The sequence below is a fragment of the Eleutherodactylus coqui genome, chromosome 4 (genome assembly GCF_035609145.1).
Source record: "Eleutherodactylus coqui strain aEleCoq1 chromosome 4, aEleCoq1.hap1, whole genome shotgun sequence".
NCBI lineage: Eukaryota > Metazoa > Chordata > Amphibia > Anura > Eleutherodactylidae > Eleutherodactylus > Eleutherodactylus coqui.
The window spans coordinates 175,555,996-175,581,998 of NC_089840.1; the positions used below are offsets into that span (position 1 = coordinate 175,555,996).

Below are 26,003 nucleotides of genomic sequence, written 5' to 3' on the forward strand. Positions count from 1 at the left end.
CTTTTACTGCCATTACATGAGCTGCCGGTGCTTTTCAAGTAGCCATTAACCTCAAAGATGAATAGCACAGTTGGATCATCTGTAGTTTTATGCATGGTGACTTACATAATATCTTACCTTTATGCTACGGTACAGGCTCATCAGCGTTAGAATGGTTAATCAATAAAGAGTGAAACCTCATCCCCCGGAGCCTGGCACCAAGCTGCCCTGTGCTGTAATCGAATGGCACTCAGAACAAAACCAAGCTTTCCTGTCTGTCACCAGAGATCAGTTCTCAAAGGCCGAACAGCCTTGACATGGATATTGCTGGTGTAGCTGTTACTTTTAACCATGACATCACTCAAAACATTGTTATCCTGAGCACACATTGCTTCAAAGCCAGAAACAAGTCAACCATAGCAAAGGGTGTGATACTCCGTGAGCTGCTCCACTGCGTCTTTACATATCTTCTTAAGTCTCGTACATATTTATTCAGCATTTGCTACATGTAGACACTGCTAAAGACTACTAACCTGTACTTTGTTTCCTGCACCTTTTATCTCTCTTTATATTCTGACTTTATATTTCTTCTACACATACACTATACTTCTTATAGAAAGCAATGGAAGGAGTTTGGTGGAATTAGGTTTTACTTTTGTCTGATCCATCACAAAAAGGGTCTAAAGTCAACATGTTGCAACAGATTCTAAGAGACATGTACATTGATCCTGACCTTCTCTCGGAGCTCAATGAGGAACAGAAACAAATTCTCTTCTATAAGATGAGGGAAGAGCAAATCAGACGCTGGGTGGAGTGGGATAGAAATCTGGACAAGGAGGAATCCAAAATGAAAATCAAAGCCAAGTTCCAACACAGTAAGTGCCGATGAAATACTGTAAGACCGTGAGACAATAACTCAGTGACTAAATGATACATATTTATTATCTACATGGAAAATAATGGTATCAACCTCTTACTTGGTATCCGTATTATAAAGCTCATCAATGGTAGTAGCTGATAATAAGCAAATTTTGAGGACTGGAATGTTTTATAGTCTTAAAATGGCAGATACCATTCTTATCTAACATGTATGAAGATGTATTCTTCGAACCTACAGAGATCATAATATTTATTCTATTTTGTCATTAGTCTATGCTTTTAAGTCTTAAAAGGTACCATGCTTTCTATATACAGTATATGGTTCAAATAATTGTCCCTGCTTCTAGTATATAGTATATTATGCTAATAGATAGATATGTATCGCTTCAAATAATAGTCATCAGCTGGCCACTTCAATTCCACCAAGTATCCACCTAAGGACCTACTGTAATTGCACGCAGGAAAATGAAACAAAAAAAAAAGAACTGGAGAATGGTGTCTCCTTACAAAAGGCTAAATTCCCTATAGAAGTGAGTGGGCTTCTGAATTTACCACTATGTAATGAGCTTAATCCCCTTTATCAGTTTTTTCGTTTTCTTTAAATTTTCAGAGATACTGCTTGTATGACAAATGAGTGCATCACACATTCTGTGTTATATGAACCCCATTTATATGAAATTTAAATCTATTAGAATATCCTTTTAGATCCTATACTATAAGATATATGCTGCTTTGTAACATTTGGCCTTCCAGTTTACATATATAAGTCATAAATTTAGGCAATTGTTCCAATGGCAAGTCCAAATTATACATGAGTTGCACTTCACAATGAAATCAAGGTACAATCCTATCCTTTAATTTATTGTGTTGGTCTCATAACAGAGGTAGATTCCAGTATTTAATTAAACACAAATAACTTTACAACTTCCAGCCATGTAACCACGTTTTCTTAAATTTCACTTGAAATGTTATTGATATTATTTTAACCAAGTCAACTTATATCTGTCTTATTCCAGTATGGTACATCCAGAGAGATCTGGCAATACTATGAAGTATTCACAGTAGTCATTTTGACTTAATTTTTGTTAGTTGTTCGTGCCATTCTTTATCACACACTATGATCTAAATTCACCCTTGTCCTGCTCAAGTTCCTTTATCCATTCATCATTTTTCCCAGTTCTTTGTTGCCAGTTTGTTATGCCAGTAATCGGATAGTGTCTACTTGATGGTGCCTTCTAAACTTCTTCCTACCATCCTTCTGACTTCAGAACTTTCAATGATAAATCTCTTTGATATTTCCTGATTACCCAATCAGGTAACATGCCAAGTTCCCTGACCCTTACTTCCAAGAGTGTAGGTTGGTGAAGCATCTGAGTGCAAGTGAGGGAATGCCAACAAGCCACACTTCTTTGGCCAGGGTATTTAGATAAATGACCATGACAGTAAGCTGGGAACGTCTTGTAACGATTCTGCTTACTTCTATTAGACACTATGAGCACTAAAATCTACAACTCTAGGTCCTTCACCATATTCTTCATTCTTCCTAGTCTCCATTATTCTGAATAGAAAAAAATCTATTTGCATCTTCCATTCAGTGATAGCTATCATTCCCATAGTAGTGTGTACTGTACTGTGCATCATAACATATAACACAGTGGGAAATATATGTAACTGGAATCATACAAGTAATGTCTATTAAGGCTCTTGATACTTTTTTCACTTTTAGCAGCACACACAGCAGTCCTTTGAGGCTGATTCAATAAAATTCCTTATGCCAAATGCCACTACTATTGTTCAGTAGTGTTGGGGCTCCACTGCTATTACATACGGTTGGTGAATATGCCTATGCAATTGATCTCCTTAGTAGAGAACATTTGACAGAAATTAGCACCACAAAATAGACATATGCTAAAAAATAAACAGCTGAGTAAAAAAAACGTGGGAAACTTGGTTTTGTCATGTTTTGAAAGAGCTTTGTACAACAAAGTGCATTCAACTGCCAGGTTCTCCTTTTCAGCACCTTAGACAGCGACATTTTTACAGGAGTGTTAGCAGAATGTCATTGGGAGCATATATACATAATTTCATTTAGAGGAGGTATTTTTAATTACCTTGGTAGTCCAGAAGAAAACACGCTTCATAAAAACAACGAGCCATTAATTTTAATTGTATTGAGTTACAATTTATTTTAAAAGACAAAAATCAGCAATTAGGAGCTTGGAATGTGAGAAAAACAATCTTTTTCTCTTCCTTTACAGTCCTCCTGGCACTTCTTTGTATTACTTTCTGATTGAATTCTGCACACATTTTGTTAGGTGAATCTTTGCTTTAACTTCCCTATTATCTTGACAGCCAAACTGCAGTTTAAAATCACCCCACCTTACCCTCCGATTTTCTCTACAATGAGGTTTTGCTTTTAATAGCTTTGATGAGCTTCAATTCTGAGAATGAAAATGCAGCAATCAAATCAATGGCTAACAATATCATTGTTTTCAATGGTAAGCCCCAGCTGACAATGACATGATTGGAAAATTGGCCACAGACAAGCTATGGGGATTTGCTACAGGACATATACATGGAGTAAGATTTGCAAGAATAACATGGTTAAATGAAATTAGCACTTTAAATGGTAATGTTAGATTTAAATTACACTGGATTGAGTTTGTCCTTCCAGCCAAGCATATTAGTGTCATAAATGGAATAGGAACGTGCATAGAGACTCACTTTAGTACAATGTAAAATGCAGTCTTTAAATACTCTTTGTCCTAAAAAATCCAGAATCGAAAATTAGTTGTCATTTTACTGCAAAACTCAGCATGCAGTTACATCTCAGGTAGATATGCAAATGATTAGAATTGTGATGTGATTAGATGGACAGTCTTGCCATCCTTGGCCAATAAAAAGGCTCTCAGGGACTACTTGTGTGTGGTGACCTCTTTTTCGCTTGTGTAGAGCTTGTTGACCACTTGACACCTTTAAAACGCAATCACAGAAATTTTGCCTAGTTAACAGAGCGCCAAAAGCGGCACATTATTGGAATTTGAGAAGCTGGATAGTCACATCAACACCCTCGACAAACCATTAGTAAAGAGGATGATTTGATTATCCAATATGCCAAGCAGCTCCAACTGATTCATTGCCCATCATCCAGAGACAGGTGTCGCAATCATTACAGGCTCCTATGTTTATCGGAACCATTTCCAGGTGCTTGGCTGAGATACCATATCTGCAAGAGGGTTTCACTTAGGGAGAAAAAAACCTACATAACCCTACACTTAAGGGCTGTTTTACATAGGCGTATATCGGCCGGCCGTTCTCACGGTCAGCCGATATACGCTACGATCTGACGCATTGGAGTTCAATGCCTCAGATCACATGGTCGAATTTCCGCAACGTTAAAGCACCCAGTCAGGCCAATATAGCACCGGGCCCTTTTATGTCGGACCCAAAAGATAGTCCTGGAAATTTCTTTCAGGCCGGAATACGTTGGCCACTGCATGGGCCCCCAAGGGAGCTAATGACAACGGCTGGAGAAGACAGGTGAGAGGGAGTTTAGCTATGTGACTGCTAAACTCCCTCTTCTCTCCTTCCCTCTGGCTGATTGCAATGGGAGGGGGCAGGATTGGAGCGGAGCTAAGCGCCGCCCCATCCCACCTCCTCTTATTGCTGGCTGCGGACAAAGGGTGTGGAGGGGGCGGGAGCTTAGCTTCGCCTCCGCCCCGCTTCTCCCATTGTAAACAGTCAGAGAGAAGGAGAGAGGAGGTGAGCCAGCGAGTGGAGGGAAGGGGAAGGGGCAACGGCATGGTGGCCTCGGTGTATATGCACCGGGACCCATGCCATATGAATGGGCGCACAAACGTTAGATTTGTGCGCCCGTTCACAAGTTTTTATGCCTCAGATGGTAGCATATATTGTCCGGACGTGAAAATGGTGACTGATATACGCTAGTGAAAGAGCCCTAAGAGCAACTTCCTACTGCCTATTAGATTGCTTTTAAGGGACTGAGTTAATTAATGTCATAGCTCACAGTTACTGGTAAATTGGAAAATAGACATAAATTAATGTTTTAGGTTTAGGATGAGCAATTTGAGATCAAGGGTCCATGCACAGATCCCTTCTGTACCCACCCTGCTATAGGCAGAAAAGTAGAAAACCCAGCTTCTTGATATTCCTGTTGGATAACTGTAGCAGACTTATCTTACAGTACGCTGAATTCATATTCAATAGAGAAATAAGACTTTTGACTTGTGTCTTTTTAAAAATATGTTAATTGAAAGAATCACTATTTTCCCCTAAAGGATACTACATTTGTCACAGCAAATGAAAACAAACTGTCCTAATTAGCTTTGTTAATTAATGTTATGGAGAGTTGACTTTAATTAAAATATCTTTTTTTATCAGACTTTCTTGAAAAATTAAATGGTTTGTTGCTGCTCCCAATTCCTCTGACAAGTCCCTGCTGGCGGCCAGGGCTCCTGTCTGATGCTAGGCCACCAAACACCTCTGTTGCTCCAGTGATGCCTTCCATCTTCTGCCGTGGCCCTGCTGGATTGGGCCAAGCTCTCATCTGTGTTCGCATGATAATGGCGGTTGCCAAGGCTGCTGGCACCCAAAGATGTTGTCAAGCCCTAGCAGCCTATTTGAATAAGACAAGCTGCAGTACCGCACCTGTTGGTTAAAAATTCTGTCAGCTACTTTGAGCCCTATAAACTAAGCATATCGGCTCAAATTAGCTTACATGCTGAGTCAGCAGTTGTAAGTTACATACCTTCCCCACTGTATCCTCTGTACCAGCTTTCAAACCCACCACTGCAGTGCATTCCACTGACTACATGGCTCGTCCTATGTAGTCCTCTCATTCTGTGCACATGCTTATGTAGTCCCCAGGAAACATTCAATGGTGGGTTTGACATCTGACACCAAAGAAATGGAGGGAAAGTAAATATCGAACTTACTTTCCTGGACTCAGCATATCAGCTACTGAGTTCATAAGCTTAAAGGGCTCAAAGTAGTTGACAGATTCCTTTTAAACACATTCTCCCAGGAAAAACTATTGGTTATCTATATATATAAAGACGAAAGCCCTCACTGACTCACTGACTGACTCGCCACTAATGCTCCAACTTCCCGATGTCGTAGAAACATGAAATTTGGCACAAGCATAGATTATGTCCAAAATAGGAAAAGTTAATGTGTCCCAACTCGATTATTCAATTCTAGCGCAAAAGAATTAGCGTCCAAATTTTAGGTACGTAATCTAATTCTCTCACTTCCCAATGTCGTAGATACATGAAATTTGGCACGAGCATTGATTATGTCTAGAGATGAGCGAGCACCAAAATGCTCGGGTGCTCGTTACTCGGGATGAAAATTTCGCGATGCTCGAGGGTTTGTTTCGAGTAACGAACCCCATTGAAGTCAATGGGCGACTCGAGCATTTTTGTATATCGCCAATGCTCGCTAAGGTTTCCATTTGTGAAAATCTGGGCAATTCAAGTAAGTGATGGGAACGACACAGCAACGGATAGGGCAGGCGAGGGGCTACATGTTGGGCTGCATCTCAAGTTCCCAGGTCCCACTATTAAGCCACAATAGCGGCAAGAGTGGGCCCCCCCCCTCCCAACAACTTTTACTTCTGAAAAGCCCTCATTAGCAATGCATACCTTAGCTAAGCACCACACTACCTCCAACAAAGCACAATCACTGCCTGCATGACACTCCCCTGCCACTTCTCCTGGGTTACATGCTGCCCAACCCCCCCCCCCCCCCCGCACGACGCAGTGTCCACAGCGCACACCAAAGTGTCCCTGCGCAGCCTTCAGCTGCACTCATGCCACACGCTGGCCTCATAGCCACACCACCCTCATGTCTATTTATAAGTGTGTCTGCCATGAGGAGGAACCGCAGGCACACACTGCAGAGGGTTGGCACGGCTAGGCAGCGACCCTCTTTAAAAGGGGTGGGGCGATAGCCCACAATGCTGTACAGAAGCAATGAGAAATATAATCCTGTGCCACCGCCATCAGGAGCTGCACACGTGGGCATAGCAATGGGGAACCTATGTGCCACACACTATTCATTCTGTCAAGGTGTCTGCATGCCCCTGTCAGACCGCGGTTTTTTATAAATAGTCACAGGCAGGTACAACTCCGCAATGGGAATTCCGTGTGCACCCACAGCATGGGTGGCTCCCTGGAAGCCACCGGCTGTACATAAATGTATCCCATTGCAGTGCCCATCACAGCTGAGGTAACGTCCGATTAAATGCTGGTGGGCTTCGGCCCACACTGCATGCCCCAACCTGACCGGGGTTTTTAATTCATAGACACAGGCAGGTACAACTCCCTATTGTGAAGTCCCTGTGGACCGACAGCATGGGTGGGTGCCAGGAAGCCACCGGTGGTACATAAATATATCCCATTGCATTGCCCATCACAGCTGAGGTAATGTCATGTTTAATGCAGGTGGGCTTCGGCCCACACTGCATGCCCCAGTCAGACTGGGGTTCTTTAGAAGTGGACACATACAGTTACAACTCCGTGTGGACCGACAGCATGGGTGGCTCCCTGGAACCCACCAACGGTACATAAATATATCCCATTGCAGTGCCCAGCACAGCTGAGGTAATGTCATGTTTAATGCAGGTGGGCTTCGGCCCGCACTGCATGCCCCAGTCAGACTGGGGTTCTTTAGAAGTGGACACATGCAGTTACAACTCCGTGTGGACCCACAGCATGGGTGGCTCCCTGGAACCCACCGGCTGTACATAAATGTATCCCATTGCAGTGCCCATCACAGCTGATGTAACTTCAGCTTTAATGCAGGTGGGGGCAAAAAATTTATTGGATTACACTGTAGGCGAGGGCCCCAAAAAATTGGTGCACCAACAGTACTAATGTACGTCAGAAAAATTGCCCATGCCCAACCAAGAGGGCAGGTGAAACCCATTAATCGCTTTGGTTAATGTGGCTTAATTTGTAACTAGGCCTGGAGGCAGCCCAGTTAAAATAAAAATTGGTTCAGGTGCAAGTTTCAACGCTTTAATGAGCATTGAAACGTATAAAAATTGTTTACAAAAATTATATGACTGAGCCTTGTGGGCCTAAGAAAAATTGCCCGTTTGGCGTGATTACGTCAGGTTTCAGGAGGAGCAGGAGGAGGAGGATGACTATTATACACAGATTGATGAAGCTAAAAGGTCCACGTTTTTGATGGTGATAGAGAACAATGCTTCCATCCGCGGGTGCAGCCTACGTATTGTTTAGGTATCACTGCTGTCCGCTGGTGGAGAAGAGAAGTCTGGGGAAATCCAGGCTTTGTTCATCTTGATGAGTGTAAGCCTGTCGGCGCCGTCGGTTGACAGGTGGGTACGCTTATCCGTGATGATTCCCCCAGCCGCACTAAACACCCTCTCTGACAAGACGCTAGCCGCAGGACAAGCAAGCACCTCCAGGGCATACAGCGCGAGTTCTGGCCACGTGTCCAGCTTTGACACCCAGTAGTTGTAGGGGGCAAAGGCGTCACGGATGACGGTCGTGCGATCGGCTAGGTACTCCCTCACCATCCTTTTACAGTGCTCCTGCTGACTCAGCCTTGACTGGGGAGCGGTGACACAGTCTTGCTGGGAAGCCAGAAAGCTGTCAAAGGCCCTAAAGAGTGTTCCCCTTCCTGTGCTGTACATGCTGCCTGATCTCTGCGCCTCCCCTGCTACCTGGCCCTCGGAACTGCGCCTTCGGCCACTAGCGCTGTCGGATGGGAATTTTACCATCAGTTTGTCCGCCAGGGTCCTGTGGTATAGCATCACTCTCGAACCCCTTTCCTCTTCGGGTATGAGAGTGGAAAGGTTCTCCTTATACCGTGGGTCGAGCAGTATGTACACCCAGTAATCCGTAGTGGCCAGAATGCGTGTAACGCGAGGGTCACGATAAAGGCATCCTAACATGAAGTCAGCCATGTGTGCCAGGGTACCTGTACACAACACATGGCTGTCCTCACTAGGAAGATCACTTTCAGGATCCTCCTCCTCCTCCTCAGGCCATACACGCTGAAAGGATGACAGGCAAGCAGCATGTGTACCCTCAGCAGTGGGCCAAGCTGTCTCTTCCCCCTCCTTCTCATGCTCCTCCCCCTCCTCCTCCTCCTCAACACGCTGAGATATAGACATGAGGGTGCTCTGACTATCTAGCGACATACTGTCTTCCCACGCCTCCGTTTCCGAGTGCAAAGCGTCTGCCTTTATGCTTTGCAGGGAACTTCTCAAGAGGCATAGCAGAGGAATGGTGACGCTAATGATTGCAGCACCCCCGCTCACGATCTGGGTAGACTCCTCAAAGTTTCCAAGGACCTGGCAGATGTCTGCCAACCAGGCCCACTCTTCTGTAAAGAATTGAGGAGGCTGACTCCCACTACGCCGCCCATGTTGGAGTTGGTATTCCACTATAGCTCTACGCTGCTCATAGAGCCTGGCCAACATGTGGAGCGTAGAGTTCCACCGTGTGGGCACGTCGCACAGCAGTCGGTGCACTGGCAGATGAAACCGATGTTGCAGGGTGCGCAGGGTGGCAGCGTCCGTGTGGGACTTGCGGAAATGTGCGCAGAGCCGGCGCACCTTTCCGAGCAGGTCTGACAAGCGGGGGTAGTTTTTCAGAATGCGCTGAACCACCAAATTAAAGAAGTGGGCCAGGCATGGCACGTGCGTGAGGCTGCCGAGCTGCAGAGCTGCCACCAGGTTACGGCTGTTGTCACACACGACCATGCCTGGTTGGAGGCTCAGCGGCACAAGCCAGCGGTCGGTCTGCTCTGTCAGACCCTGCAGCAGTTCGTGGGCCGTGTGCCTCTTCTCTCCTAAGCGGAGTAGTTTCAGCACGGCCTGCTGACACTTGCCCACCACTGTGCTGCCACGACGCGTGACATCGACTGCTGGCGACGCGCTGCTGCTGACACATCTTGATTGCGAGACAGAGGTTGCGTAGGAGGAGGAGGAGGGTGGTTAAGTGGAGGAAGCATACACCGCCGCAGATACCACCACCGAACTGGGGCCCGCAATTCTGGGGGTGGGTAGGACGTGAGCGGTCCCAGGCTCTGACTCTGTCCCAGCCTCCACTAAATTCACCCAATGTGCCGTCAGGGAGATATAGTGGCCCTGCCCACCAGTGCTTGTCCACGTGTCTGTTGTTAAGTGGACCTTGCCAGTAACAGCGTTGGTGAGGGCGCGTACAATGTTGCGGGAGACGTGGTCGTGCAGGGCTGGGACGGCACATCGGGAAAAGTAGTGGCAACTGGGAACTGAGTAGCGCGGGGCCGCGGCCGCCATCATACCTTTGAAAGCCTCCGTTTCCACAACCCTATACGGCAGCATCTCCAGGCTGATAAATTTGGCTATGTGCACGTTTAACGCTTGAGCGTGCGGGTGCTTGGCGGCGTACTTGCGCTGACGTTCCAACACTTGCGCTAGCGATGGCTGGACGGTGCACTGAGAGACATTGGTGGATGGGGCCGAGGACAGCGGAGGTGAGGGTGTGGGTGCAGGCCAGGAGACGGTAGTGCCTGTGTCCTGAGAGGGGAGTTGGATCTCAGTGGCAGGTTGGGGCACAGGGGGAGAGGCAGCGGTGCAAACCAGAGGCGGTGAACGTCCTTCGTCCCACCTTGTGGGGTGCTAGGCCATCATATGTCTGCGCATGCTGGTGGTGGTGAGGCTGGTGGTGGTGGCTCCCCGGCTGATCTTGGCACGACAAAGGTTGCACACCACTGTTCGTCAGTCGTCTGCACTCTCAGTGAAAAACTGCCAGACCTTTGAGCACCTCGGCCTCTGCAGGGTGGCATGGCGCGAGGGGGCGCTTTGGGAAACAGTTGGTGGATTATTTGGTCTGGCCCTGCCTCTACCCCTGGCCACCGCACTGCCTCTTCCAACCTGCCCTGCTGCTGCCCTTGCCTCCCCCTCTGAAGACCTGTCCTCAGTAGGCGTAGCAAACCAGGTGGGGTCAGTCACCTCATCGTCCTGCTGCTCTTCCTCCAAATCCTCTGTGCGCTCCTCTCTCGGACTTACTCCAATTACTACTACCTGAGTGATAGACAACTGTGTCTCATCGTCATCGTCCTCCTCACCCACTGAAAGCTCTTGAGACAGTTGCGCGAAGTCCCCAGCCTCATCCCCCGGACACCGGGAACTTTCCAAAGGTTGGGCATCGGTCACGACAAACTCCTCCGGTGGGAGAGGAACCATTGCTGCCCATTCTGGGCAGGGGCCCGAGAACAGTTCCTGGAAGTCTGCCTGCTCCTCAGAATGTGTCATTGTAATGGATTGAGGAGGCTGGGAGGAAGGAGGAGCAGCAGCCAGAGGATTCAGAGTTGCAGCAGTGGACGGCGCAGAATTCTGGGTGGTCGATAGATTGCTGGATGCACTTTCTGCCATCCATGACAGGACCTGCTCACACTGCTCATTTTCTAATAAAGGTCTACCGCGTGGACCCATTAATTGTGAGATGAATGTGGGGACGCCAGAAACGTGCCTCTCTCCTAATCCCGCAGCAGTCGGCTGCGATACACCTGGATCAGGAGCTCGGCCTGTGCCCACACCCTGACTTGGGCCTCCACGTCCTCGCCCGCGTCCACGTCCTCTATGCCTACCCCTACCCCTCAGCATGCTCTATTACCAGTAGTGCAGAAACAGAACGCTGTAATTAAATGTGCCGCTTATTGGCCTGTGGTTGGAGGCTGACTTCCCTTACGGAACGCACAACAGATCCAGGAAACAATTTTGCGCAAGGCTGCTGTAACGCTTAGCTGCGTATTAATTAGGACTACTACCCCCAGCAGATAGATACTGTAGGCAGCATATAATATTATGTATACTGTTTCCCTCTGGCGGAATGATGGCGCTGATGTAACAGAGACAGCAGATCCAGGAAACAATTTGCGCAAGGCTGCTGTAACGCTTAGCTGCGTATTAATTAGGACTACTACCCCCAGCAGATAGATACTGTAAGCAGCATATAATATTATGTATACTGTTTCCCTCTGGCGGGATGACGGCGCTGATGTAACAGAGACAGCAGATCCAGGAAACAATTTTGCGCAAGCCTGCTGTAACGCTTAGCTGCGTTCTAATTAGGACTACTACCCCCAGCAGATAGATACTGTAGGCAGCGTATAATATTATGTATACTGTTTCCCTCTGGCGGGATGACGGCGCTGATGTAACAGAGACAGCAGATCCAGGAAACAATTTTGCGCAAGGCTGCTGTAACGCTTAGCTGCGTATTAATTAGGACTACTACCCCCAGCAGATAGATACTGTAGGCAGCGTATAATATTATGTATACTGTTTCCCTCTGGCGGGATGACGGCGCTGATGTAACAGAGACAGCAGATCCAGGAAACAATTTTGCGCAAGCCTGCTGTAACGCTTAGCTGCGTATTAATTAGGACTACTACCCCCAGCAGACACGCAGTAAACTGAAGACGGTCACAGGCAGCCCAAATATAGTATTTTTCCCCAATTTTTTGGAAAAAGCCCACTGCCTATATAGCCTGAATATCTCTTTCCCTGCCTCACCAGTACTGGCCTTATACTCTGTGCAATGACTGCAGACTGCGGACGCAATGCTCTGCACGGACGATATACAAAAAAAAAAAATTGTGCAACACTGCTAAAAGCAGCCTCAACAGTACTGCACACAGTCAGATGTGGCCCTAAGAAGGACCGTTGGGGTTCTTAAAGCCTAAAATCACTCCTAACGCTCTCCCTATAGCAGCTCCGGCACCAGCAGCACTTTCCCTGATCTCTGTCAGAATGCATCTGTGGCTAGCTGCGGGAGGGGCCGATTTATATACTCGGGTGACACCTGATCTCGCCAGCCACTCACTGCAGGGGCGTGGTATAGGGCTTGAACGTCGCAGGGGGCCGTTGTAATGCCTTCCCTGTCTTTCTATTGGCCCGAAAAGCGCGCTAACGTCTCAGAGATGAAAGTGAAAGTAACTCGAACATCGCGTGGTGCTCGCCTCTAGTAACGAGCATCTCGAACACGCTAATACTCGAACGAGTATCAAGCTCGGACGAGTACGTTCGCTCATCTCTAATTATGTCATAAATAGGAAAAGTTAATGGGTCCCAACTCGATTATACAATTCTAAGAACAAGCGAATTAGCATCCAAATATTACGTACAGAATCTAATTCTCTCACTTGAAATTTGGCACGGGCATTGATTATGATGTCATAAATAGGAAAATGTAATAGTTCCCAACTCGATTATTCAATTCTAAGCGCAAAAGAATTAGCGTTCAAATTTTACGTACGAAATCTAATTCTCTCGCTTCCTGATGTCATAGAAGCTTGAAATTTGGCACGAGCATTGACTATGTTATAAATAGGAAAAGCTAATGGGTCCCAACTCGAATATTTAATTCTAAGCACAAAAGAATTAGCATCCAAATTTTATGTACAGAATCTAAATTCTCTCACTTCCCGATGTCATACAAGCTAGAAATTTGGCACAAGCATTGATTATGTCATAAATTGGAAAAGTTAATGTCTCCCAACTCGATTATTCAATTCTAGCGCAAAAGAATTAGTGTCTAAATTTTACGTACGAAATCTAATTCTCTCACTTCCCGATGTCATAGAAACATGAAATTTGGTACGAGCATTGATTATGTCATAAATAGAAAAAGTTAATGGGTCCCAAGTCGATTATTTAATTCTAGCGCAAAAGAATTAGCGTCAAAATTTTACGTACGTAATCCAATTCTCTCACTTCCCGGTGTCATAGAAACTTGAAATTTGGCACAGGCATTGATTATGTCATAAATAGGAAAACCTAATAGGTCCCAACTCGATTATTCAATTCTAAGCGCAAAAGAATTAGCGTCCAAATTTTACGTATGGAATCTAATTCTCCAACTTCCCAATGTCATAGAAACTTGAAATTTGGCACAAGCATTGATTGTGTCATAAATAGGAAAATCTAATGGGTCCCAACTCGATCATTCAATTCCAAATGCTAAAGAATTAGCGTCCAAATTTTACGTACGTAATCTAATTCTCTCACTTCCCGATGTCGTAGGTACATGAAATTTGGCATGAGCATTGATTATGTCATAAATAGGAAAAGTTAATGGGTCCCAACTCGATTATACAATTCTAAGCACAAACGAATTAGCGTCCAAATATTACGTATGGAATCTAATACTCTCACTTGAAATTTGGCGTGAGCATTGATTATTATTAGAGATGAGCGAACGTACTCGGTAAGGGCGATTTCGCAATCGAGCATCGCAATTTTCGAGTACTTCACTACTCGAGTGAAAAGTACTCGGGTGCGATGTGGGTGAGCGGGGGGTTGCAGAGGGGAGTGGGGGGGAGAGGGAGAGAGAGAGGGCTCCCCCCTGTTCCCCGCTGCTACCCCCCACTCCCCTCTGCAACCCCCCGCCCCACAGCGCATCCGAGTACTTTTCACCCGAGTAGTGAAGTACTCGAAAGTCGCGGTGCTCGATTGCGAAATCGCCCTTACCGAGTACATTCGCTCATCTCTAATTATTATGTCATGAATAGGAAAATTTAATAGTTCCCAACTTGATTATTCAATTCTAAGCACAAAAGAATTAGCGTTTAAATTTTACGTACGAAATCTAATTCTCTTGCTTCCTGATGTCATAGAAGCTTGAAATTTGGCACAAGCATTGACTATGTCATAAATAGGAAAAGCTAATGGGTCCCAACTCGATTATTTAATTCTAATCGCAAAAGAATTAGCATCCAAATTGTATGTACAGAATCTAATTCTCTCACTTCTCAATGTCATACAAACTAGAAATTTGGCACGAGCATTTATTATGTCATAAATAGGAAAAGTTAATGGGTCCCAGCTCGATTATTCAATTCTAAGTGCAAAAGAATTAGCATCCAAATTTTACCTACGTAATCTAATTCTCTCACTTCCCGATGTCATAGAAACAGGAAATTTGGCACAAGCATTGAATATGTCATAAATAGGAAAAGCTAATGGGTCCTAACTTGATTATTCAATTTTAAACGCAAAAGAATTGGCGTCCAAATTTTACGTACGTAATCTAATTCTCTCACTTCCCGATGTCATTTTATATAAAGGAAATGTTGCATGGTTACCTCCACATGGTGTTTCCTGGGTAACGCAAAGAACCATGCAAAATGATGAACATATTTTTCCCCCAGTATCTCTAAAGTAACCACGACTTCATGAGATTTTCTGTGTGAACACCAGATAAACACCAGTACCAATTTAACTTGGGCGAAGCCGGGTATATCAGCTAGTAGTTACATATAGCCAAGAATTATAATCATTTCATATTTATGGCATGTTCACACGTAGCAGAAATCCTGCAGATTTTCTGCAGCAGAACATCAGTGGCAAAATCCACATCAAAAACACTGTCAAGGACAGCACCATTAGTGAGGACTTTGACTCACAATCAGCTGCAGATCTGCAACTGATTTTAACCTGTGCCATGCTTCTTTCATCTTTCAATACTGTGCGCTATTGTACACAGAAGGGCACACCAGCTACTGCTACTAAGTGCAGCCACCTCCGCCCGTCATGTAATACAGAAGTGGCATCATATGTACAGCACATCACATGAACGTCGGTGGTAGCAGTTGCCGTTGTGAGCTGCACTCTGGGTACAGCAGCATGTAATATTGGGAGGTGAGAGGAGTGCAGCTGAAATAAGCTGTGGGTCTGCAGCTGACTTTGAGTAAAATCTGCCTCAAAAGTATGAATTCTATGGAGTTTGTGATGCGGAAATGCTGCAGATTTTGTTGCGGGATTTTTCCACTATGGAAAATCTGCAGCATTTCCAGTACATGTGAACAAACCCTTACACTTATTTTAAAAGATGCTTCTATCCCCAGATATTCAAGCATTAGAATAGCACCACCTGCTATTTCTATTCGGTGTCCAACTCAGTAATTGTTTCACTGTGCTCACACATGCTCAGTTTTGCTGCTGTTTTTGCTCTACTGGGTGTATGGAGGGATACCTGCTATAGTGAGTAGCTGCTTACGTAATTGTTGTGTCTTTTCTGAGATCAGAAGAGTTCCTGAGCAAGTGATAAGAGAGTGTGACAATGCAAGACTGATTAGTTGTGACCATCTTGGAATATTTACATTAAGCTGGACCTGACACAGAAAAGATCTTCAGGTAGCACTATTCTAACATTTGTCCTGGACTATCTAGGGAGAAAAACATTTTTTAAATAAGTATAAATACAAAATAAGGTTCTAATTATATAATTATAACTAAACTGTAAGCAAAATTTTTGTGCTGGCTCTTGTTTGTGTGTTTGTACACTCATTGTCAAAAAAACATCTCTCCTATAGAAGGAGTTGTCATACAGGTTCTGTATGGTATCTTGCGGCATATAGCTTCACATTTGCTGGGACTAAGCCTCTAGATCGTGCAAACCCGTAAGCTGATAGAGTTGGAGTTCCAGATGGTCCCATACATGTTCTATTGGCAATAAATCTGGCGACCAGGCAGGCTACACAAGTGTGGCAATGTTTTGGAGGCATTCCTGTGACCCCCTTGTGTGTGAGGCCAAGTATTATCCTACTGGAAAATGCCTCTTGAAAACCGCCATGAGAGGAACACATAAAGCTGCAGGATGTCCTGAACATTTTGCTGAGCTGTCATTGTTCCTCTTACCTCTACTAGGGGTGACTGACTGTCATATGTGATGGCCCTCCAAACCATCACACTATGGGGACAGGGTGCATCTCCATACAAAGGGAGGATTGAGGTGCTCACCCCTAGGTCTCCAGACATAGGCATGGCCATCATCAGTGCCAAGCTAAACCTGGATTCATCGCTGAAGACAACTTTGTTCTGCTCCGTAGTATCCAGTTTCATCGTTCACTATACCACAGCAAGCAGAGGTGACGATGGGTGTTTAAGGCAGTACACATAATGGGTGCAGTGGGACCACATGCCCCTCGTCCAAGCATCTGGAAATTGTTCCAACAGACCCATGGGTGTGTAACAAGAGTGATACCTGTCTATGGATGGCAGATAATGAAACAGTTATAGTTACTCAAGCTTGTCAGCCAATCAGAATATCCTCTCTACTCATGGTTTGCTGAGGGTGGTCTGAGCCTGGTCACCTTGTATGCCCTCATGCATCCACTGGTCTTGACACCTCCTAACAGTCTGGTCATAATAGGTCATACATCAATATAACCATCCAGCTTCTCGTATTTCAATAATGCGCCCCCTCTCAAACTCTGTTAACTATGCAAAATCTGTTTGATTGCATCATAGAGGCATGTCTAGTTGTCAACAAACTCTATTCAAGAAGAAAAAGAAGTCCACTACACACAGATCGAGAAAATCCTTTCTTTCGGAGGAATGAATATGGCACAACCTTCAGTAGGTTCTGAAGTTGCACCGGTATTAGTACAGTATGTCTCCACCGGAAGTATGGGTTGGCCAGGCTGACCTATAGGTAACACCCAGATCATGCCCAGTTTCATGCCCCGTTGCAGACATACTGCAGAATTGCTGGCTCGCTCACAGAGCAGGCAGCAGTGAGGAGGAGCAGCTGGAGATTTCACTCCTCCCTTTACCCCCCTCCACTCTCTATTCACTTTAGCAGCAACCGTATAGTACTGAACAGCTGCTGTTTACCCTGAACGATCACCGTTTAGTTTTTTTTGCAGCCATTCAGTACTGAACGGCAGCTGCTAAAGTGAATGGAGAGGGGCAGGGGAGAGCGAGGAGAGAAATTTCCTCCAGTCACCCCGCCTTCCTGTTGAGTGAGCCAGTGATACTCGCTCCTGTGCAGCAGCAGCATGGGAGCGAGTACACATAGGGACCAGTGTCTGGCATCGTTTGCCTGACATTCATACAGTGTAAATAGCCCTTTGGTGTAATATATCTCTACTTGGGAGTTTTTGTTAGCTTTGGGCATAATCTGGGCATTACCTGTAGATCAGCTTGGCCAACCCATACTTCTGGTGGAGACATACTGCACTTATACCAGTTGTGCCATATTCACCCCTATGAAAGAAAGTATTTTCCTTCCTTGTCTGCGATTCGTAAGTTTACCATGTGGGTATGACGTTTTGTAGGATGGGCTGCACCTTCCAAAAAAACAAACTAGACCGCAATCTATCCCTAATACTAAGCTCCAGGTTTCCAATTTCAGACCTTTTTACACTGGGGTTGCTCCATTTCCTTTTTCCCTATTTCTTACACACATGTAGCCTCTGAGAGCATTTTATAGGACAAGGGTGGAACCATTTTTAGAGCATCAGCTAGCAAGACTATTCATCTAATTATGCCACAGCTCTAATCATTTACCTGAGATGTAGTTAAAGGGGTTGTCCCGCGCCGAAACGGTTTTTTTTTTTTTAACCCCCCCCCCCCGTTCGGCGCGAGACAACCCCGATGCAGGGGTTAAAAAAACAACCCGCACAGCGCTTACCTGAATCCCGGCGGTCCGGCGTCTTCATACTTACCTGCTGAAGATGGCCGCCGGGATCCTCTGTCTCCGTGGACCGCAGGGCTTCTGTGCGGTCCATTGCCGATTCCAGCCTCCTGATTGGCTGGAATCGGCACGTGACGGGGCGGAGCTAAACGGAGCCGGCATTCTACACGAGCGGCCCCATAGAAGACTGCAGAAGACCCGGACTGCGCAAGCGCGGCTAATTTGGCCATCGGAGGGCGAAAATTAGTCGGCTCCATGGGAACGAGGACGCTAGCAACGGAGCAGGTAAGTAAAAAACTTTTTATAACTTCTGTATGGCTCATAATTAATGCACAATGTACATTACAAAGTGCATTATTATGGCCATACAGAAGTGTATAGACCCACTTGCTGCCGCGGGACAACCCCTTTAACTGCATGCTGAATTTGGAACACAATAACAACTCCTTCTAGGTGCTTGATCTTTTTGACAAAGAGTGTACTATCGTGCTTCTTCCTGAAACGGATTCCAGTCCTGGTCTTGGACAACCCTAACCATGCTTCTTCCTTGTCCTTTTTATTTGTATCTGTTGTTCTACAGCTGGTTCTGAATCATGGCCCTTTCTCTTTGTCTGTCCTATCACATTTCTGACCAAACTCCTGGTCATAACTCTTTGCTCCAATCAACACTAATTCTTCTAATCCATGACTATTTAGGATTTTGTGACCTGGGAAGCTCCTTGGACCAAAGATCACGCTTCCTCACAAATGTCAAGGGTGAAGACCAGAGAACCCTTAGACTCAGCACTTTAGTCTAGTGAGCACCAAATTGATTAAAGTTTAGCAAATTCACATTTTATATATTTGACCATAATAAACAAAACCATAGTATAGTACATGAATCAGCTTGTGATGTCTATTTATTAGGGTTCTCAGCTAGGATCATAGGACTCCATGGCAAAGTTAGGAATGGACTCCCTGCCTCGTTGCCAGTAAAAGTTTAGTAATGCAAATAGCAGCTTTAAATGCTTTTAGTTGAGCAGCCATCAAATAGTAGCGCTGTACAGTATATTACATCTGCACAACCTACATACTGGAGTTGCAAAGAGATTTTTCATTAAGTAAAAATTCTTTCCTGCGCTCACAGAACTTTAAAGAAAAACACACAATAAAATTTGTTTTTCTCCTTTCAAGAGAAGGAGACTTACTTTGAAGGAGGGGGTTATGATTCCCAATATCCCCCCTCCTGTTTCCCACAGGTTTTTAGTGACTGCAAAAGATGAATCTTCCAGTCCAGGATTTTCTCCTTTTAGATTTATTAAAATTCAGCCAAACAGTGGTATGACAAGTCAACCCGATCGTGGTATGACATATCCACCAAACAATACGATAACCATTCTTTTTCCTCTTTAATTTTTCCTTTTCTTCTTTTTTTACATACTGGAGTTGGACAAAAAAACTACTACCTGGTTATTCTTACATAAATAAGAACATGTCTAGAACAACATGTCCAGAATGTCCTAAGTAGTGTTGGGTGAACTTTTGAAAAATTCAGTTCAGCCAGTTTGGTTTGGTCCAAATTAGTTTGAACTGAACTGGAACTTCACCAATATACATAAAACTGGTTTACAAAATTGTCTAAGAGTCATAAAAGTTGTTATAAGTGCAACTCAGTAGTTATCACTGTTGCCTTGCAGCACTTGGTCCTATATTCAAATCTGACCAAGGACAACATTTGCATGGAAGTTTGTGTGGGTTTCTTCCAACATTCATACAAACTCTATGCACATGTTGGCCATGGTCAGATTTGAATATAGGACTCCAGTATAACCACAGATCCACCATGCTTCATCCGCCATCCAAGGAAGATCATCACATTGTTCTTCTCTTCCTCCTTTTTCTTCTCTTCCCCTGGAGGAAGAAGGAGAAGTAGGAAGAAGAAGCATGGTTACACTGCTGCTTTGCAGCACTTAGGGTTCCAGGATCAAATCTTACCAAGGACAACATCTGCATGGAGTTTGTATGAATGTTTGTAGAAACCTACACAAACATCCATGCAAATACTATCCTTGCTCATATTTGAACCTAGATCCCCACTACTGCAAGGCAACACTACTTCGGGGAACAGGAGGAAATTTAGTGGGCTCAGCCAAGATGAGCCACCCAAGGTTTGCACTGAACTTTTATCAAGGTTTGACCCTAAACAGGGATCTACTGCTTGAGCTCATTCAACTCTAGTCCTAAGCTTAAATTTAAGAAAGGGTAGAACAACAGCAGTGAATAAGTGAATATTTTTGGAAGGATCTATTGGTCCATGCATGTGAAGTGCAATCTCATGATGTGATTAGGGAGAAGAATATACTGTAGAAAGATAGTTTAGTAATAGAAACTAGTAGGTTCCAGAAAAGACTTCTAGCATAACAATTATTTGATTGAGAGAATGCCTATGAAATGATTAAATATTGTTTGATGATGTTATACACTTGTATAAACAGTACACATCTTAATAGTCACCTATAGATTCCTTTAAATGGTTCTATTGAAAGCATATTTAAATCAGGTTCACATCACAACAACCTCTTTTTGAAAGGTCCATTGATCAGTCACAGCTGGGAGCTTATATGATGAGCATATCTGGTTTTGAAGGTCTAAGCAATCCCATGCAATACTCATCATTTCAATGGATATCTCATAATTCTTAACGTAACACTGTCTACCCTTGGAGTTGGCAATGAGTTGAGATTCTGTCTGCCAAATGTTTGTATTACGTTTTAACTGTCACAAAGAGCTGGATTGTATGTATCATCCTCTATTATATGTAGTTAGGTAACCATTCATCTGTTAGTATTCAGCAACAAGTAAATGTTGCATGCACTATTATGCTTCATAAACACAATAGTTCAGTGTTCAGATTGGAGTTTTTCCCTGCAGCATAGCAATTTTACATGTTCAAAAAGTTTAATGGGACAGATCAGCTTTTAAAGCATATATTATTTGAGATTTGTGAAACAATTTTCTCTCTTACTGATAGACTTTCCTCACCTTTATTGCACTGCAGTTTTTAAATTATAAGCTTCAGTGAACAATTCATACTAATCATGAACATTACACATGAGGGCATGTACTTGTAGAATTTGTGCAACTGTACCTTTTACCACAATAACCAGATGTTTAATAAAAATATAGCCACACGACACAAAGGCAACCTGTCACTAGTGATGAGTGATTGTTAAAATAATCAGATTTAGAGTGATTAAAAAAATAATTGGGATCACCGGATCCTGAATCTCATTAAAGTTCAATCATTTGGCCTCTACTAGGTCCCGAATGCAGACAAATACCCTCAAATTGCACAGGAATGCTTCAATGAATGTGGCTCAGTAGTTAGCACTGTTGTATTGCAGAGCTGGGGGCCATAATTTTAAATCTAATCATCAACAACATCTGCATGGACTTTGGAAAATGCTATACAGATTTTGCCCTTGGTGAGAATTGAACCTAGAATTCCAGCATTGCAAGCCAACAGTGCTAACTACTGAGCTATTGCACTTGCTTGTTTTCTCCACATGTGGGCAAAAAGGGAGAAAAATAAACACAAAGAGAACATAAAAACTTCCTTAGGGTTTTTTTTTTTTTTACCATGGACAGATTTGAACCTAGAACTCTAGCACTGCAGGGCAGAAGTGCTAACAACTGAGTCACCACATTTCTTCTTCCTTTTCCCCTTTGCATTGGAGGAGAAGAAGTAAAAGAAAAAGAAGACTCATAAAGCGAACATACAAACTCCATGTGGATATTGTCCATTATCAGCCGTGAACCTAAGACCCCCATCCCTCCAAGGCCAGAGTGCCGACCATGGAAGAGAAGGAGGAGGAACAATGAACAAGCATGGTGGCTCTGTCATTAGCACAGTTGCCTTGCAGTGCTGAGGTCCTAGCTTCAAATCTGCCAAGAACAACATATGCATTGACCTGATATATTCTCTTTGTGTTTCTCCTCCTTCAGAGAAGGCTGAACAAGCACTGTGACTTATTCATTAGTAATGCTGCCTTCCAGTGCTGGAGTTGTAGGTTCAAATCTGACCAAGTGCAACATCTGTATTGAGTTTTTATATTCTCACTGTGCTTAGTCTTTTCCCTCTTCTTCTCCAGAGAAGAAAGAACAAATGTAGTGGCTCCATTGTTAGAATTACTGTCTTGCAGTGCTGGAATTATCATTTCAAATCTGGTCAAAGCAACATTTGTTCGGAGTTTATCAAAGTACATGTAGATGTCCTCAATGGGATCTTAATCTAGGACCCCAGCAGTGCTGACCACTGAGCTACATTAGTTGAAGAGGTCACAGCACCTGTTATGAGAAAGAAAAAATTGGGTCGGGCTGATCTGATTCTGCGAAAATTGGTCTGCTTTTACCTGCTGGCCAATCATGACAAAGAACCCTACCTGTCATCTCTCTTGGTGTGTCTGTTTTCATAAATATTTGTATTCCTTACGATGGGGCATCTTTTCTTTAAACTCAATGTTGTATCATTCCTATGCTATCTCTCCTGAAAATGTGTGAACAATTTGATAACTGGGTGTTTGCCATTCCAGTTGTCAATAGGGTGTGCCCATATACAATTTCACATTATCTAATCAGTACTGTTAGTTCCATAATGTCCCTTGACTCTTTTTTCCCAGCATTGCTATGTGTCAGACTACTCCTTTCCCAGATTTTCTAACCTTTACACTGGTCCTTTACCAATCCTTCCCCAGTCAACCACTACTTCAACAGCTGCCTTGTGTGCTAGACCACTGCTCCACCTTCTGTGCCATGCTCTGCAGAAGTATTTTACTTGCTTTTCTAAATGCAGACCACTCTTGTCCCAACATTCCTAAATGTTTAAACTCTCCTTTTCCATATTCCAGAGTGTCCTTGACTACTTTTTTCCTATGTTCCTTATGTTCTAGACCCCTCTTTCACACTACAGTGGGAAGTAAAGGTTTTAAGGCTACTAAAGATAAACCTTTCCATAAGTTTTTGTTCAAAAAATATCTAGAAAGTTACAAATATCTGTATGGAGAATTACTTTATTATTATATTATTACTAATATTGTCTGCTAATTTGCTCCAGATATGGTGCATTGCTTTAAACCAATATTCACATAGGTATTAGAGGGGTTATATAGATTTATAAAAATCATGGCCTATCCTTAAGATAGGCTATTAATATCAGATCGGTGGGCACCTGACTCTTGGCTCCCCTACTGGTGAGTTGTTCTAAGAAGCCCTCAGGTGAGCACTATGGCCTCTTCATAGTTTACATTGCTCCGTAGTGCAGAAGGTCATACTTTTACTAATGGTTGTACATGGTATTACTGCATTGTCCCATTCACTTGAATGAAGATTCTGCAGTGCTTACCTGGGGGGAGGAAGCAGAAAGACTGATCGCCAAAGAGATCAAAAACAACCCAAAGCTATTTTTCAACTATATTAACAGCAAAAGGATTTGCCTGGAGAGCACTGGCCCTTTAAAAAATAATGCAGGAGAGATCATTGATGATGACGGAGGGAAAGCAAATCTACTAAACAGTTTCTTCTCAAGTGTATTCACAAACGAAAAGGAAATGCCACACGAGATGCAGGGGAATAAAATGAACCCATCACAAAATATCTCATACCTAACGCAGGAGGAGGTGTGGAAGCGACTAAAGAAGACTAAAATTGATAAATCGCCGGGCCCAGATGGATTACACCCAAGGATACTAAGGGAACTAAGTGACGAGATAGCTAGGCCGCTATATCTAATATTTCTAGACACTATCAAGACCGGTGTAGTACCATTGGATTGGCGCATTGCCAACGTGGTTCCAATTTACAAAAAAGGGACCAAAAGTGAGCCTGGTAACTACAGGCCAGTAAGTCTCACTTCAGTAACGGGAAAAATTTTCGAGGGGATTCTGAGAGACGCCATCGATGAGTACCTTAAGGAGAACAAGGGAATAACTCCTCACCAGCATGGATTCATGAAGGGTCGCTCATGTCAGACAAATCTGATCAGTTTCTACGATGAAGTAAGCTCTAAGCTGGACCAGGGAGAATCTATTGATCTCGTATATCTGGACTTCTCTAAAGCCTTTGACACCGTGCCACATAATAGGCTAATATACAAAATGAGGCAGCTCGGACTGGGTGAAAACGTGTGTAAATGGGTAAAACATTGGCTCAGAGATAGAAAGCAGAGGGTGGTAATAAATGGTTCGTACTCTGATTGGACCACAGTCGCTAGCAGGGTGCCACAGGGTTCAGTATTAGGCCCCACTCTGTTCAACATATTTATCAATGACCTGGTAGAGGGGCTACACAGCAAAATATCAATATTTGCAGATGACACAAAATTATACAATATAATTAATGCAACGGAGGACAATGTGCGGCTACAAACGGACCTGGATAAACTGGGGGCTTGGGCAGAAAAATGGCAAATGAAGTTCAATGTTGAAAAAGGTAAGACTATGCACATGGGCAGGAGAAACGGATGTCACCAATATTCAGTTAATGGGGTACCACTAGGGAAAAGTGATATGGAAAAGGATCTGGGGGTACTAGTGGATTGTAGACTGAACTGGAGTAACCAATGCATTAAAAGAGGTATAGGGGCGAAGGATGAGAACATTATCCTTCAATTATATAAGGCACTTGTCAGGCCTCACATGGAATACTGCATACAGTTCTGGTCACCGGTGCTCAGGAAAGATGTCACAGTGCTTGAGGGAATTCAAAGAAAGGCAACTAAACTAATACATGGAATGACGGGACTGGAATACCCAGAGAGGCTATCCAAATTGGGATTATTCACCCTGGAAAAAAGACAGCTAAGAGGTGATCAAATAACCAAGTATAAGTACATGAGGGGACAATACAAGGATCTCTCCCAAGATCTGTTTACACCCAGGACCGTGACGGTAACAAGAGGACATCCGCTACGATTAGAGGAAAGTAGGTTTCATCACCAACATAGAAGGGGATTCTTTACTGTAAGAGCAGTTAGACTGTGGAACTCTCTGCCGGAGGAAGTGGTGATGGCAAAATCCATAGAGGAGTTTAAAAGGGGACTTGATGTCTTTTAGGAGAGGAAGGACATTATAGGATACAAGTCTTAGGTTAATTGTCAATCCGGGTATACAGGCAGGTAGGAACTATTAGGGGTTGATCCAGGGAACAGTCTGATTGCCATTAGGGAGTCAGGAAGGAATTGTTTCCCCAAAAGGGCTAAATTGGTTTTTGCCCTTGTGGTTTTTTGCCTTCCTCTGGATCAACACAGGAGGATAGACAGGCTGGACTAGATGGACATTGTCTTCATTCAGCCTTACATACTATGTTACTATGTTACTGTGTCAGAGAGGTAACATTCTTGACCATATCCAGAGGACAAACCTAATACTTCTCACAGCTGAGAAATAACTATAGTTGTATCCAGGTGAAGTAAATAGCCCACAGTTTACCTACACTAATATATAATACAACTATATCCACTTCTCAGCAAAGATTAGGGCAGTCACATGACACTATGGGCAATAATGCTCACCGCAGCGCAGTGTTTTTGTGCATGGACATATAGTACTGTAATCTCTGCACATGCTAGGCCAGTTCTCATGCATGAGTGACACACCTTTTCATAAAATGTAATGGCTAGACACACGCTTCCTGTAGATTTCTTGGCTAATT

The 26,003-nt window shown here is 43.9% G+C and overlaps 1 protein-coding gene across 1 annotated transcript in view; it reads left to right on the forward strand.

Annotated features, from left to right (window-relative positions):
* Window positions 1-670: 670 nt before the first annotated feature.
* SH2D4B (SH2 domain containing 4B) overlaps window positions 671-26,003 on the forward strand; it is a 224,395-nt gene continuing 199,062 nt past the window's right edge. Inside the window, exon 1 of the mRNA XM_066601611.1 lies at window positions 671-854. Within this exon, the coding sequence (XP_066457708.1) occupies window positions 671-854 (184 nt within the window). The remainder of the gene's footprint in view (window positions 855-26,003) is intronic.